Here is a 17770-nt window from a genome sequence, read left to right on the forward strand (position 1 = left end):
ACAAAAAGTTTGTCGTTGTTTTAGACCACAAGATTTAGTTTGTAAAGTTGATCTCCCGCAGGATCAAAAAGTTATGCCAATGCGTGATATTTAGACTAAACGTTCAAGTTTGCCCCCATGACAAGTTGTGTCTGTCCTTGTCGGTTTAATTTCATTATTAAGTAATACAATGACTTGGTCAAATGTATCGGGAACGTTACTCCCGATAGGCCTACCCCCAATAATTAAGCATGCAGCAAAAAATTAAAAATATCACTGTAGGGACTTAGTCGGACATAGCCGGGTATAGCATAGTTTAACAGTTTGGTACTTGTGTCTAAAGTGTAAAAAGTAAAAACAACATGTGTCTCACCCCAGGTAAAAGTAAGTAAGTTTGCTAGCAATAAAGAGGGGCTATGAATTCACCTTAGTAAGTAGAGAGAGAGTTATTCCTCGGAATAAAGAGTTGAACGAGTGAGCAGGAAAGTCAACCTATTGACATTTAAGAGTAGTTAAGTGTTTTGCCCATGTTTAAGTTTAAGTATGTGTTTGTTTTACTAAGTTTTTATTCCTTGTAAGTTACTATTTTTATAAAGTTTCCATTTTTAGAAAGTTTCTTATTTTACTAAGTTTCTATGACTAGAGAGTTTCTACTTTTATCAGTGTTTTACATTTTAGGATACTTGCCGTATTAGATAAGCTTACAATCATCCATTTCCCTTCGAATGGCTAATTTAGATCTAGGGGCTTGAGCCATAGGACCTTTTAAATCGGAAATCCAAACCCTCTGCCTAGAATCTCATAGAAACCATTCGTCAAGAAAGTTCGAAGATCTATACATCTCTAATACATATCCCAAAATGTTTTTATGTTACAATATAAGTAGTAGGTTATAGGTGCTAGTAATAGTAATAGTGTATACATGTTATTTATTTTATTTTTAATTGCATATAATTTATAACATTATTTGCATGTTTCGGTAAAAATGATAACCGAAGTAAAAAGTAAAAAGTAAAAAAAAATAAAAAGTAAGAAAAGAATACTTACTAGTAGTAATTCTTCAAAGAGAGAATGAGAGAAATTTTAGTGTGAGTTTGAATGAGAAATGAGGGGTATTTATACTTGAAAAAATTAGGTAAAAAGAATAAAATAATTAAAAGAAAAAGAAATATTTTAATTCTTAATGGGATTTTAAAATTAAAAAGTATTAAATGTTAGGTTATGGGATAATGCACAAAATAAAATAATAAAAGTAGTTTTTCCATTACAATTTTTAATTAAAAAGTAATTTATTTATTTATTTATTTATTTTTTCATTTATTTTAAGGATTTTTTTTATATAAATAAACAAATTGATTTAATGCTTTTCCAAGAATATTTGTCAATAATATATTTTTTTTATTTAATTAATAAATACAAATTTTGCATAAAAATAATAAATAATTCGATATTTTGTATTTTTAATAATAATTATGATTTTAATTATTAAACTATAGTTTTAGTAAGTTTGTAAATATTATTACATTTATATATAATTAGATTTATTATATAGTTAAATATATAATACATTAACTAAATAATAAAAGTGATACAAAGTTTATATACTTAGTTAAATTATGTCAAATTATATAAATTAATAATATATTATTTATTTAAGCGTACATTGTTGACTAAAAATTACTATTCGGTCAATATTTAATTGTATATAACAACCCTTAATACATGTAGTCAGACATATAACCCTAGGGTTAATTCAGTAAATTTAGAAGTCGAAAAGTGAGGGTTGTTACAGTACCTCCCCGTTAATAAAAACTTCGTCCTGAAGTTTTAGGTAGACTTCTCGGATGCATCAGCGGTTGAGAAGAGATGGGGATATTTCTGTTTCATTTGGTCTTCACGTTCCCAGGTATACTCGGGGCCACGTCGTGAATTCCAACGGATCTTAACAATAGGTATGGTGCTTTGTTTTAAGCGTTTAGCAGATCGGTCCATGACTTCTACGGGTTCCTCTATGAAGTGCATTTTATCATCAATGCGAATGTCATCCAAAGGAATAACGAGAGTGTCATCAGCGAGACACTTTTTAAGATTCGAGACATGAAATACGTCGTGTACGCTGCTAAGTTCAGCAGGTAATTCTAATCGATAAGCCACGGGTCCGATCCTTTCAGTAATCTTGAAGGGTCCAACAAAACGCGGACTTAGTTTGCTTCGTTTACCAAAACGAACGACACCTTTCCAAGGGGATACTTTCAACATGACTTTGTCACCAACTTGGAATTCCAAATCTTTCCGACCTTTATTAGCATAGCTCTTCTGTCGGCTGCGGGCAGTTTCTATTCGTTTCTTAATCTGAACTATCTTTTCGGTTGTCTCGTGTATGATTTCAGGACCAGTTAACTGTCTGTCCTCTAATTCATCCCAGCACAGTGGGGATCTACATTTTCGTCCGTATAAGGCCTCAAAAGGTGCAGCCTTAATACTTGAGTGGTAACTATTATTGTAAGAGAATTCAACCAAAGGTAAATGTCTATCCCAGCCTTTGTCGAAGTCGATAACACAAGCGCGAAGCATATCTTCCAATGTTTGAATGGTTCGTTCACTTTGACCATCGGTTTGCGGATGATAAGCAGTACTCATGTCGAGTTGAGTTCCAAGAGCAGTTTGTAAGGATTTCCAGAATCTGGAAGTGAATCTACTGTCGCGATCGGATATGATTGATATAGGAACACCATGACGAGAGACAATGTCTTTGATATACAGTTGTGATAATCTCTCCATCTTGTCGGTCTCCTTGATCGGTAAGAATGAGCAGATTTAGTAAGACGATCTACTATGACCCATATAGTATCATTGCCACTAGAAGTCTTGGGCAATTTAGTTATAAAGTCCATAGCGATACATTCCCACTTCCACTGCGGAATATCGGGTTGTGTCAACAGACCAGAAGGCTTTTGATGTTCAGCCTTGACTTTCAAACAAGTGAGACACTTACTAACATAAGTAGCAATGTCGGCTTTCATATTAGGCCACCAGTAGAATTCCTTCACATCGTGGTACATCTTACTGGAACCTAGATGAATAGAATACCCAGTCTTATGCGCTTCATCCAAGACTAGTTCACGGAGATTACCGAAGCGAGGAACCCAAATTCTGTTGCCAAAGTACCGTGTACCATTAGCTTTCACTTGGAGTTGGTTCTCGAAACCGATAGGTCCTTCACCTTCGATAAGTGTTGGTTTAATAGCTTCCAGTTGAGCTTCGCAGATTCGTGATATAAGATTTGATTTGATTTTCAGGTTTAAGGCACGAACACGTTTAATATCGTCTTTTTGACTAAGGGCATCAGTAACTACGTTTGCCTTGCCAGGATGATATTCCATCTTACAGTCATAATCGTTCAATAACTTGAGCCATCGACTTTGCCTCATATTCAGCTATTTTTGATCAAAGATGTGTCGAAGACTTTTATGGTCAGTGTACACCGTAAACTGGGTACCATATAGATAATGTCTCCATATCTTTAATGCAAATACCACGGCACCTAACTCAAGGTCGTGTGTGGTATAGTTCTCCTCGTGTTTCTTCAACTGTCTAGATGCGTAGGCAATAACATTTTCACGTTGCATTAAAACACAACCAAAGCCTTGCTTTGAGGCATCGCAGTAAACAACAAAATCGTCAGTACCTTCAGGTAAAGATAGAATCGGGGCAGTGGTCAACTTCTCTTTCAGAATCTTGAAAGAAGATTCCTGTTCTTCGGACCACTCAAACTTCTTCCCTTTTTGAGTTAGCTTCGTAAGAGGTTTGGCAATAAGGGAAAAATCCTTTATGAATCTCCGATAATAACCGGCAAGTCCCAAAAATTGACGAATATGCTTCGCAGTCTTTGGTATCTCTCAGTTCTGGATAGTGGTAATCTAAGCTGGATCGACATGTATTCCATTACTATCAATAACGTGTCCGAGGAATTGTGCGGTTTTGAGCCAAAACTCGCACTTAGAAAACTTAGCGTAGAGTTGTTCCTTTCGTAAGAGTTCAAGAATCACGCGCAGATGTTGCTCATGTTCCTTCTCACTCTTGGAGTAGATCAAAATGTCATCAATGAAAACAATGACAAATTTATCGAGATAAGGTTTGCAGACATGGTTCATGAGATCCATGAAAACGGCAGGAGCATTGGTCAAACCAAAAGGCATGACACAGAATTCATAGTGCCCATAACGAGTGCGAAAAGCAGTCTTAGGAATATCAGATTCCTTGACTCTAAGTTGGTGATATCCGGACCTCAAATCAATCTTTGAATAAACACTTGACCCTTGAAGTTGGTTGAATAGATCATCAATACGTGGCAACGGATAACGGTTCTTGATAGTAAGCTTGTTAAGTTCGCGGTAATCAATGCACATCCTTAACGTACCATCCTTCTTTTTAACAAATAGAATAGGAGCTCCCCATGGAGATGAGCTTGGACGAATGAAACCTTTATCCAATAGTTCTTGGAGCTGGTTGGAAAGTTCCTTCATTTCGGAAGGTGCTAAACGGTATGGTGCTTTAGCAATAGGAGCAGCACCGGGAGCTAAATCAATTTGAAATTTAACTTGTCGAGGAGGTGGAAGACCAGGAAGATCTTCGGGAAACACATCGGGAAATTCTTTAACCACTGGTACATCTTCAATACACTTCTCTTTCGATTCGATCATCTTAACGTGGGCTAGAATAGCTGGATAACCTTTCATAAGGTGTTTGCGGGTTTTAATACAGGAGATAATATTGAGATTGGAACCACTCTTTTCACCTTGGATGATAAGAGTCTCTCTATTTCCCAATGGAACATGAATGGTTTTATCGTAACACATGATGGCAGCTCTCAATGGACGTAACCAATCCATACCAACTACGACGTCAAAACTTCCAAGTTTGACCGGCAAAAGGTCTATCTTAAATTCTTTATCGGCTAAGATTAGGTTGCAGTTTTTATAGATTTTATCGACTTGCATGACCTTTCCATTGGCTACTTCTACTAATCTTTTAGTTTCTAAGGGTTGAGGCTTTTCAGCAAATAAGGTACAAAAATCACTAGACACGTAACTTCTGTCGGCACCAGTATCGAATAAAATAGTTGCATAGAAATTATTGACAAGATACGTACCCGTGATAACTTCATCTTCATCTCGAGCTTCAGCAGCAGTAATAACAAACGCACGACCCTTCGCAGCAGTAGCATTAGCTCCAGTAGCGGGATCATCTTTCTTCTTAGCACAATTCGGACTAATGTGTCCCTTTTCTCCACAAGTATAGCATGTAGGAGGAGCTTTGGCCGGAACAATAGCCTTATCCTTCGGAGGAGTCTTACACGTCTTAGCAACGTGTCCCACTTTCTTACACAACGCAAAAACCGCAGTACACTTCCCTGGGTGATGCCTCTCACAACGAATACAGAAAGGATAAGTACCCTTATAATTCGACCTTGTACCATCCGCAGGCTTCTTATTATCATTCTGAGCTGAACCTTGAGATGGCTCAAACTTCCTCTTACCATCATTACCCTTGGTTTCAACTTGCTTATTGGTCGACGCCCTTCTTCTCTTGGCCAACTTGAGATTTTGTGCCATGAGAATCACAGCATCCAAAGTAACCTTCTCAGCAGCAATAACATTTCCTTGAACATCCTCAGGAAGACCTTCAATATACCGCTCAATTCTTCTAGCTTCAGTAGGAAACATTTCAGGACATAGAGTAGAAAGCTCCAGATAACGATTGGTATAGTTCTCAATGTCAGTACCCTTGACCTTGAGTTCCCAGAACTCAGCTTCAAGTTTCTGAACTTGACTTCGAGGACAGAATTTGTTGACCATCATGCTTTTGAGTTCATCCCATGGAATTGCATTAGCATTATCAATTCCTACGGACTTGGCATGAGCAGTCCACCAAGTTAAAGCATTGCCACCCAATGAGCTAGTGGCATACTTTACTCGATCGTTATCACCACAGTTGCAAATACGGAAAATAGATTCCATCTTCTCGAACCAATGGACTAGTTCGACAGCTTCTTCAGTCCCCTTAAATGCAGGAGGATGACAGTTTGAAAAATCCTTGTAGGAACAAGGTTTCGGTTGAGTATTAGCATGATTAGCTTGGGCGTTGCCTTGGGCGGCAGCGAGTAACTGTTGGAATTGTTCAGTAGTTAACACAACGTTGTTAACGATAGGTGCAGCTGAACGAACCATGATGTTACTACATAAAAGTGAACGTATGTTTGATAAGTTTAACAAGTTATAAGTTTGAGCAATCACAAGTATGAATAAAATAAAGTATTGATATCGCATGATATTAATAAAACACTTTATATTATTAGAACGAGGCATTAAATAAGCCTTTATTACACGATTCGGAAATAGAAATAGTTTAAGGCATAGCCTTTACATAGACAAGGAATTGGAAAAATAATCTAGGAAATATTAAGATTGAAGTAATCTTCATATTTCTTCTTCTCATCCTCCACCTTCTTCATAAACTCATCAGCTTTCTCGTTCCTCGCCTTTTGTTTTTCATGCAGGAACTCGAGATTATCATAAAGGTTAGAAACTTCATTGTTGATTACATGGTACTTGTGGTCCCTTATAGAAAGTTGATTATTCACGCGGTTTTCCTCCATCTTCAATCTAAGGTCAACATCTTCTCTTAGGTAGGAGAGAGATTGCTTCCCCCATCGGGTATTTCTATCACCTTCATACTTCACCAACTTTATCTCTTTCTTTAGTTCAGCATTTTCCTCCATGAGCTTCTTGATCGCTAGGTCTTTTTCCTTCATTTGAAAATCGATCCTTGCAATATGGCGAATTAGGTCATCGGTAGTTTTTCGCAGATTCATGAGCTCGTACTTGGCATCAACTTCATCGTAGAAAGGAGATCGGTATCTTTTCTTTGACGGCCCAGTTTCTTCAAGACATTTCCTCTTGTCTTTATTCCTCGGGGTTGGATAGTATTCAAGAGACCCATGTAACTTTAGAGTAGTATTTGGGCTATAATTTGGTGAGGGAGGACCACCAAAGCCATAAGGTGGACTTTGGACTGGTCTTTCTGTGGAAGACCTTTCAGTATCTTTTTCAGTTGGCTTGAAAAGATTCATTTTGGTCGTTTAATGATAATTAGACATCCTAACATTAGGAAGGATATTTTGATTAGAATCTTTAAGTCAAGTTTATTAAAGTATAATCGTTAAGATTATGGGGCAATCCTAAGTGCTTTAATTCTAAGGCAGGAAAGGTTATAGTTTCCTAGATTGCTAAGGCACCCTAGCTAACAAGTAAGGCCCACATAAAAATGCAATCCTGGTTCTCTATAACAGCCTGGTTATGCTCTGATACCAATCTGTAACGTCTTCCCAATAGGGTCTGGAAGGAACGTCACTAATATCAAAACATACCAACATATTATAATAAACGAGAACAATACTAAATGATGAATTTAACTTTAATGAGTACGCAGCGGAAAATGAAATGTTGTTACAATGACAGGAATAACAATATCGTAAATGTTCACATGCAGAAGTAATAAATGCGATATCTCTTGATCCTATGTCCAAGTAGCATCACATAAGCAGTAAGTATAAGATCTTGAATCAAACAGCACCTGAGACAAAACATGCTAAAGTGTCAACCAAAAAGGTTGAGTGAAGTTCATAGGTTTAACAAAAAGTTTGTCGTTGTTTTAGACCACAAGATTTAGTTTGTAAAGTTGATCTCCCGCAGGATCAAAAAGTTATGCCAATGCATGATATTTAGACTAAACGTTCAAGTTTGCCCCCATGACAAGTTGTGTCTGTCCTCGTCGGTTTAATTTCATTATTAAGTAATACAATGACTTGGTCAAATGTATCAGGGACGTTACTCCCGATAGGCCTACCCCCAATAATTAAGCATGCAGCAGCAATTAAAAATATCACTGTAGGGACTTAGTCGGACATAGCCGGGTATAGCATAGTTTAACAGTTTGGTACTTGTGTCTAAAGTGTAAAAAGTAAAAACAGCATGTGTCTCACCCCAGGTAAAAGTAAGTAAGTTTGCTAGCAATAAAGAGGGGCTATAAATTCACCTTAGTAAGTAGAGAGAGAGTTATTTCTCGGAATAAAGAGTTGAACGAGTGAGCAGGAAAGTCAACCTATTGACATTTAAGAGTAGTTAAGTGTTTTGCCCATGTTTAAGTTTAAGTATGTGTTTGTTTTACTAAGTTTCTATTCCTAGTAAGTTACTATTTTTATAAAGTTTCCATTTTTAGAAAGTTTCTTATTTTACTAAGTTTCTATGACTAGAGAGTTTCTACTTTTATCAGTGTTTTCCATTTTAGGATACTTGCCGTATTAGATAAGCTTCCAATCACCCATTTCCCTTCGAATGGCTAATTTAGATCTAGGGGCTTGAGCCATAGAACCCTTTAAATCGGAAATCCAAACCCTCTGCCTATAATCTCATAGAAACCATTCATCAAGAAAGTTCGAAGATCTATACATCTCTAATACATATCCCAAAATGTTTTTATGTTACAATATAAGTAGTAGGTTATAGGTGCTAGTAATAGTAATAGTGTATACATGTTATTTATTTTATTTTTAATTGCATATAATTTATAACATTATTTACATGTTTCGGTAAAAATGATAACCGAAGTAAAAAGTAAAAAGTAAAAAGTAAAAAAAAAATAAAAAGTAAGAAAAGAATACTTACTAGTAGTAATTCTTCAAAGAGAGAATGAGAGAAATTTTGGTGTGAGTTTGAATGAGAAATGAGGGGTATTTATACTTGAAAAAATTAGGTAAAAAGAATAAAATAATTAAAAGAAAAAGAAATATTTTAATTCTTAATGGGATTTTAAAATTAAAAATTATTAAATGTTAGGTCATGGGATAATGCACAAAATAAAATAATAAAAGTAGTTTTTCCATTACAATTTTTAATTAAAAAGTAATTTATTTATTTATTTATTTATTTATTTTTTTCATTTATTTTAAGGATTTTTTTATATAAATAAACAAATTGATTTAATGCTTTTCCAAGAATATTTGTCAATAATATATTTTTTTATTTAATTAATAAATACAAATTTTGCATAAAAATAATAAATAATTCGGTATTTTGTGTTTTTAATAATAATTATGATTTTAATTATTAAACTATAGTTTTAGTAAGTTTGTAAATATTATTACATTTATATATAATTAGATTTATTATATAGTTAAATATATAATACATTAACTAAATAATAAAAGTGATACAAAGTTTATATACTTAGTTAAATTATGTCAAATTATATAAATTAATAATATATTATTTATTTAAGCGTACATTGTTGACTAAAAATTACTATTCGGTCAATATTTAATTGTATATAACAACCCTTAATACATGTAGTCAGACATATAACCCTAGGGTTAATTTAGTAAATTTAGAAGTCGAAAAGTGAGGGTTGTTACAAACCTAGATCAACTTGTCTTCAACTTGGACAAGTATTAATCTTCAAATAAGATTAATCAACTTCCTAAGTCCCTTTAAGGATGTAGATCACTAAGCTAGCATATGCTTCTACTAATTGAAGTTACAAGACTCATACAAATTGAATGATGATCCTAAGACAATACTAGGACATACATCACACTAAGTAAACTCACAAGATAAACAATTTTGATTTGTAAGTTAAAATAATCAAATTCTATATCTATAAGATCATAAAATCTTCTCTTGCTTGATCACATTTGAGTAGTAATTAAAGCACTTGTGATCTCTGGAAATAAACCTTTTAAATATGCAAGAGAGTCAGCTTCAAATGCTCTTTAATGCTTGCTATTTATAGTGACATTCAAAAACTAGTCGTTGTCACACGGTCACCAGCACGGTCGACCGTGGTTCGATCGCGCGTACCCTAGTCCAAAATATGTATCCGTTGTATAGCTGTTTGACTCAGATTTGAACACCACATTTTGGAATCTTTACTTCTTCTAGCACCTACAAAAGAAACTCAATATCCTATACAAGTACTATATGCATTAAGTGTGTGAGATTTGGTCTTATTGAGTGAAAATGACATTACACTCCAAATGTGGTAAACCCAACATTCTTGGAGAAGTGTCTTGATTGACATTTTGGGTAATCTCAGTTTTGGTCAAGACTTAGTTAGGTTCATTAATGTATTTGAATTAATCCTAAAGACTAGTCAACATGTCATTAACTTCCTAGTTTCAATTAATCACAAGTCATATTCATTTTAAGACTAAGTAGAGATTAATTGGATGATGTCTTTCTAAATCAAACATTAAGTGTATAAAGACATCAATGTTAAGTCATACTTGGACATGTTACACAATGTATTATTTAGACAAGAGCAAATAGATTATTGACCATTATTCTTTTGTGAACCATTTTACACTTAATTCATTGAAGTAAACTAGTTACTTGAATCCTAGTATTCTAACTAGCAGCACATAGCAAGGATGTTAATTAAGTTGGCAAATTAATGAGTATTTAACATATTAGCAAGTAGCAAGTAATACTCACACATAGCAAGAGATAGTCATTCTAAAATCAATCGTATGGATATTTGCACAACACTTATGGTTTAAGCTTTTAGCAAGCTTACTTGCAATATAACATATTGCATGATTAATGTGTAAGCACACATTAATGTCCAACACATGCACAAGGGAAGAGCAATCTCTAATTGGGACTTGGTGACCATCCTAAATGTATCTAAGTGTATTTTAGGATTACAAGTTCTTACTAATTATACTTAAAAACATTGTTGATAACGTCCAATTTAAACACATTTTTATGCGCGTTATCGGTTCTTGGTTCGATTATTGTTAATGCCTTTTTGAAGATTTGTGTTCATAAATGTTTTAAATATGGAGAGAATGTTCAAAGAAGTGTTTTGGAAGTTTCGTCAAAGTTTCAATGCAAAAAGAATTGAGACGAAAGCAAAAGACGGAAGAAAAAGACAAAAAAAATGAAAATGCTGAAATTGGAACATTGCGGCCGCGAGATTTTTAGTGTGGCCGCGAGATTTCGTCAGAAAGTCAGATATTCGAAATAGCAACTTCACGACCACGAGGATTAGGGTCGCGAGCACGAGGTTTAGGACGGTTTTCAGCCCCAAAAATTGCCCTATAAATACCTTATTTATACCCTAACTTTTTATCAACTTTTACATTACGTTTTTAGGGGTTTGGCAATGAATTTTTAAGGGTTTTTCATGGTTGTTCTTGGAGTTCTAATACTTGGATTCAATTTTGGCTATCATTGATCATTGGTAATCTTATGTTTACTCTTTTGATTAATACTATGGTTTTTTAATTGTTTATCTTTGTGTGTGATTTCTTCTATTGCCATATGTAGCTAATTTATCCATGTATTCACTTAGATGATTAAACCTAGGTGATGGATTGTTTGATCTTTTGTATGTATTAATAATTACTCTTGATTATGATTCTAAATTACTCCCATTAATTGATTCCGTTGATTACTAGTTTGTTGGTTGATGTAACGAGAGTTACTATATCAATTAATTTATCTAGGTTATTGAGAAATAAATAGATAAGTTGAATTATATACGGGAGACCGGTGTAATTAGATTAGTAATTAATCCCATCAATTGAGTAGGTAATTGTGAAGCCTAAATAGGGACACCGATTTACCCTTCAACTGAATCATAATTTTGAGTAGTTAATATTGATTGATTGTGTTCTTCATAAGCGTATGGGAGACCAACGTGAAAAACCAACACTTTTATGATAGAATTAGTATCTAAGTTAGGGACGCCATCTCACCTTACTAATTGATTAATGAACTTAGTTAACGAGAGTTATACTTAGGGATTTAATTACATTGTTCTTAACAAAAGCAATCCGAAACCTAGGTAATTGAATCTAAGTGAATACCCCTTTATCTATTGAATTCGTATTTTCTTTGTTTGTTTTAATTAGTTTTAAATCAAAACCCCATTTTACAACTAAAATGTTCAGAATAATTAATATTTTTTAAATCCAAAACTATGCACCATGTGGACAAATTCGTAAGTATACTATAATAAGATTAGGTGTTTTTTTCGCATATCAATTGTTCTTCATTTAGTCTTAATTTGTCACTAAGTAATCTTTAATTGTAATTAGTGTTCTAGTGACATTAGCTTATGTGTGTTGGTACTTGGTGATCATCCTAAGAATGTCTAGACAAGTTTAAGATCACAAGTTATTGATTAACACTTATGTGTTATGCCTAATTATGGTTAATTTGTCATTAAGATGTAATTAAGCGAAATCAACCAAGATTAGTGTTTTTATGACCAAAACTCAATTGAGTATGGAAAGGGCATCTATTCTAAGCGTGTTGAGAAAGGTTTCATGAATTATAGATGTCGGAAAGTGGTCAAACTAAATTTGATCAAAAATGGTGATAGAGAATCCTGCGGTCGCACTACGTTTGACCGTGGTGGCAGCCGTGCAACTGTTTTCACAAAACTGAGTTGCAGATTCAGTCTGGGCTTCTACGGCTAAGTATACGGTCGACCGTACTTTGGCCGTGTACTTTATTTTCATTCTATAAGTTTTGTTTGACTTGGTCATTTGCAAGATCAAGTATAGATTAGTGAATTTGCTTGTTTTATGTTAAGATGTCGATCATCACTTATGCATATGTATGTGTCATCATCAAAACATATTTTTTGGTTAAGTATCATACTTAACTTTGTCGGTTAGTCCATTAACCAACATTCAACCAACAGGTATGTTGTTAGCGTTAGTGGTTTGTTAGGTTATTGGCGAGGCTCGGTCTTAGTTAGCGTCAGGTCGGTTTCTTGTTTGATCTTGTTAATTGTTGTCGAGCCTCGCGAGTGGTTATTCTTGTATCTTTGTTTCTAGTCTCTTTTTGAGACTAGTTATGTTATATATGTTTTCGTTTTTTTGTCAAAAAAAATATGTTTTTAGTTTATCTTTGATTATTTCGGATGCATATGTTCCATGCAAAATATTTATGATACGTTTTCGTTGTAATTATTTGCTATATTCATTTTATAAACTTCGATTACTTGATTATTTTTTCAAATGATTTGGTAAATATTCTCTATAATAGTATGTTCAAACTTGAATTATTTAAATGATATATAACAAATAACTTTTTTTGATTACATGACCACTTTCATTTTAATTTTATAGAAAAATTATCAACTTTAATATAATACTTAAGGGTTATCACTCAACGAATACGTGATTCCAAAATCTTTAAACTAGTGAAAGAGAGATCATGTTTTAAAGAAGAGAGTAAGAAAATTGGTCCCTCATCCATGATACTAAGGGGTACTCTCTCTTCCTAGTGTTGCTTTCATACACCTCAACATGACTCCTTTTTTTTAGTTATTATTTTTATTATTACTCTGTATTATTATTATTGTTATTATTATTATTATTGTTATTAGTTTCATTATTATTATTATTATATTATTTTTTTTAAAGACAAACACACACACCCATACACGAATTTAAATACAAATATATACATGCCCACTCCGAGACTCGAACTCCCAACCTATAGGTTGAAAGGATCACCTCGATACCGCTAGGCTAAGCCGCCAATAGCCCTTTGATTATTATCTTATTATCATTACTCCTTTTTAAACTCTGTCACAACATTATATAGTTAATATAAATTAGATTCAAAATGACTTTTATTCTATTCATTCTATATTGTTAAATATAATTATGAGCAACACACAGTACCAATTTTTTATTTTCCTTTATTTTTTTTATAACGAGAAACCTTCGTATGAACGAACACGTTGGCTCTTTCATAGCAACCCCAAAAAGTTTACATAAGTGAACCGTGTGTTTATGATAATATTAATATACAAAAAATAATGCTATATATATATATATATATATATATATATATATATATATATATATATATATATATATATATATATATATATATATAATGCAGTATGTGTTAATGACTTAACTTATGAATTAATATATATAGAAGGTAGAAGAATAAAGAATAAAGAAAAATATCGATTTACACTCTAGCCTTAGCTCAATGTAAGTAATGACAGGGTCAGAAATGAGTGCTAGCTATAGTCTTTTTTTCCTTTGAAAAGTTGATTATTAAAATAAATCTAGTTAGGTTTGAGCAAGTAATAGAAATAAGTCAAATAACCAATTAAGAAATGTGATACATTAATTTGTTTCTAACTTCTTAAGTGCTAAAATATTTACTACTCCGTACTTATTAAGATCACTCCCAATCATAACACATTTCTCAACATTTTCTTAGCATCACATCAGTTTTCTCTTCCTGCTTTCTCATCATTTCTTCCCATAATACATCATTGTCAACCATAACATACTTACTCAAATTTATTATTATTATTATTATTGTTATTATTATTAATATTTTCGTTGTTACTATTAACTGTATTTAATTTATCAATTATTAAGTTAAATAAAAATTATATTGTATATAAATAATTAAAATACGGTAATATTACAAGCATACAACCACCACTACTTAAAAAAAAAAAAAAAAAAAAAAAAAAAGAATACGTGTCCACCACCACCACCACCACCACCACCACCACCACTTCTTTTCTTCTTCTTCTTTCACCATGTTCATACCTCCATTTTATAAACTTCATTTCAACTTTAACCATAAAAAATGTTCAATATTAAAATAACAAGTAATATACTTGTCACAACCTTTACCAATTTAATACCCAAAACAACAAAAATCAAACAGCTAGTTGTCCTCATTTGTGCTTAGGGATGAAATGGTGCAGGGCGAATTGTTTCAGGGCGGTCGAGGACAGCAACATTGTCATTGGCGTCCTCGGATGAATTTGTGGAAGACACTCCCCAGCACTTGCTGCTGGGAGTGGTCTAATAGAGCTATATAGTTTACTACCGTACTTAATAATGTTTATATCCTGTTATGATCAACTTATTTTATTAGATTTAGAATTAGAATTTGAAATGGAATTAGAATTAAAACTTGAATACGACTTTAATGAATAGAAATCGTCCAAATACAAGGCGTGCATAGCCAACTGTCTTTTGCACCATGTGATATACAAAACTTGATTAAGAAAGGCCATGGCTTTTGCAACTGCCGATAAAGCCACTACTACCCACAACTTTTCAATATATACAGAATGGTCCACATAAATAGTTGATATGCTATTTCTTTCACTCTTTTACCCCCAACAAACCCTAGTTTCTTTTTTTCTCTTTTTGTGAAAGAATGTCACTTAACCTTAACAAGAGAATATTGACTATATCTTGGTAATCATCAACACATCATAACAACTTATTATAACAATAATTCTAATTAACACTACTTGCAAGAAGTTAATTACTCTTCTATGTTCAAAAGTTAGTGATGATGCAAGGTGACAAAGACTTAAAGATTGGAAATTTTTTGGTTATTTCAACAAATTTTTGTAGTTCATTATACTTTGTGAAATGGGTATATCTTTCACTAACATGATCGCGTGACGAAAGTTATCTTCGATAAGATTTTGAAAACGATAGATGATGCCGAAGAAAGGTACAACACGTGGCATACTATGAGTCATTGCTTTAATTTAATCTTTTCTAAAAACTCATTCCTGTTGTCCATAGTTGGTTGAGTTCCAACATTATCAGGCTCTCTTTACTCATTTCTTTCATGAATCACTTCTAAAACTAAGCCATCTACACTTAGGTTTTCCTATTTAAACAAGTACAAGAAGTGAAGTTGTAGACTTTTTTAGCTCTAGACTCAAAAAAAGATTGCTAATTTGTTACTACAACAGCAAACTACTGAAGTACTAACTGGTTTAAAAAGATTGCTTGCTGATTCTTGGTTGATATGGAGTAATATTTAACTCTTTGTCCATGTAAGTTATCTATATTTGTCTGCCTGATTCATAATTTATATAAAGTTATATAGCTTCAATTTCTTATTCCATGTGTGTTTCTGCAAAAACAATCAAGAAAAGCTATAGTACTCATGGTACTTCATATGAGTACTTGTTTTATTCTTCCTAATTAGGGATAAAGATTTCAATTTTTTAAGCTTTTTTTACATTTATGATGAGTTAATAAATGAGCTTCTTCTACTTTCTCAGATCTGTTTTCTTGAAAGTCCAGAAACAAATAAAAAGTTGATATATAGCTTTTGCAACAGTAATGAGTCAGTAAGATGAATATTTCAAATTTAAGAGAATCGGACTACGAAACAAAGCAAGAAGATAAGATCGTCCCCAAACCAAATTTATCGACGTCATCATGGTCTAAATTGAAGGACCCAAGAATTGTTCGGGTTTCAAGAGCGTTTGGTGGTAAGGATCGACATAGTAAAGTTTGTACGGTTAGAGGGTTAAGAGATCGAAGAGTTAGGCTTTCGGTTCCAACTGCTATCCAATTATACGATCTTCAAGACCGTTTAGGACTCAACCAACCTAGTAAAGTTGTCGATTGGTTGCTTGATGCGGCTAAAAATGAAATTGATGAACTCCCTCCTCTTCAAATCCCACCCGGAAGTTTCGGACATACTCTTCAAGCAATGATAAATGTTTCCGCACAAGAAAGATCAATCGAAGGAGCTAAAACGGGTGCTAATGGTCTCAATTGGGAAGATTATTGGAACTCGGATAAATCTAAAGCAATGGCACAAGAGACTAACAATGATGATTGTGAAGAACAAGATCAAGAAGATGCAAGAAACAAGAATGATCATCATGGTGCATTTGTTCAATCTAGCCATTTCTTTGGGAGAAACCCTAATTCTTCAAATTTGCCAGGTTTGTTAAACAATGTTGTTCCAAATAGTTCTTTTCTCAAATGGGATCCTTCTAATTTATCATTATCACAATTCGGAAGCTACGGATCAGCGATACCTCATCACAACGATAATAATGATCATAACTTAAATATGAACGTAACTTCGATTCCATCGGGATCTCATCCGGTTCTCTTGTACCCTCCACCACAAACACATTCATATTTCCCTTCATCACACAATCATAACAATGGTGAGTTCGATCCGAAACTAAATTTCCAAATGTTGAGTTCTTCTTCAAGTTCTGATTTCACACCAATAAACCAAGGAATGAGACCATTTCATTTGAGCATGAACCCTAAGTTTTTCTCTTCAGAAGACAATATTGGGCATGATCAACAAAACAAATAAGCTTGTGAAATTCTTTCATGATATTCAATTTCTTGAAGCATCATTCAAAAACCATAAACAGACCTTAAAAATTTGCATGGTTTGATGATGTCCTAATTCATGTTTTTTGAACTAATAAGAATGCATTAAGCAATGTTATTGCATGAAGTATTCTGATCAGTTCATTTGAAAGATTATTATTGACCATGAAGAGAAGAAATGTCATTCATTGAAGCCAATAGAATTAAATTAATTATATTATATTGTTACTTTTGGATTAGAGTGTTGGGATCCTTTTCGTGTTAAATTCACTTTCTCATATGTGTACTTATAGCTAGCTTGAATATATATTTTGTTAGATGTATGAATTATACATTGATCATGAGGGTAACACAACAACATTGTACTGATAAATGTTAGCAATATGTCTTCTGTTTTACGTTACACTGTCATACTTGTGATGGAGCTAGGTAATTTAATTAGTTTCAGTTGCTATTGAATTTAAATGCTAAACCTAGCAATATGTACGTTTATGTCCTAGTATATGAATAGCTCCAAAATATATTAACTTCATTGGAAGTTTTCCTATAAACTCGCTT

The 17770-nt window shown here is 33.3% G+C and overlaps 1 protein-coding gene across 1 annotated transcript; it reads left to right on the forward strand.

The window, feature by feature from the left end:
- Nucleotides 1–15654: 15654 nt before the first annotated feature.
- On the forward strand, nt 15655–17522 carry LOC139847770 (transcription factor TCP5-like). The gene is made up of 2 exons (XM_071837492.1): nt 15655–15897; nt 16129–17522. Exon 2 carries the CDS (start codon nt 16203–16205, stop codon nt 17190–17192), a length of 990 nt encoding a protein of 329 aa, XP_071693593.1. The 5' UTR covers nt 15655–15897; nt 16129–16202; the 3' UTR covers nt 17193–17522.
- Nucleotides 17523–17770: the final 248 nt, after the last annotated feature.

This window comes from Rutidosis leptorrhynchoides, chromosome 5, assembly GCF_046630445.1.
Source record: "Rutidosis leptorrhynchoides isolate AG116_Rl617_1_P2 chromosome 5, CSIRO_AGI_Rlap_v1, whole genome shotgun sequence".
Lineage (NCBI taxonomy): Eukaryota > Viridiplantae > Streptophyta > Magnoliopsida > Asterales > Asteraceae > Rutidosis > Rutidosis leptorrhynchoides.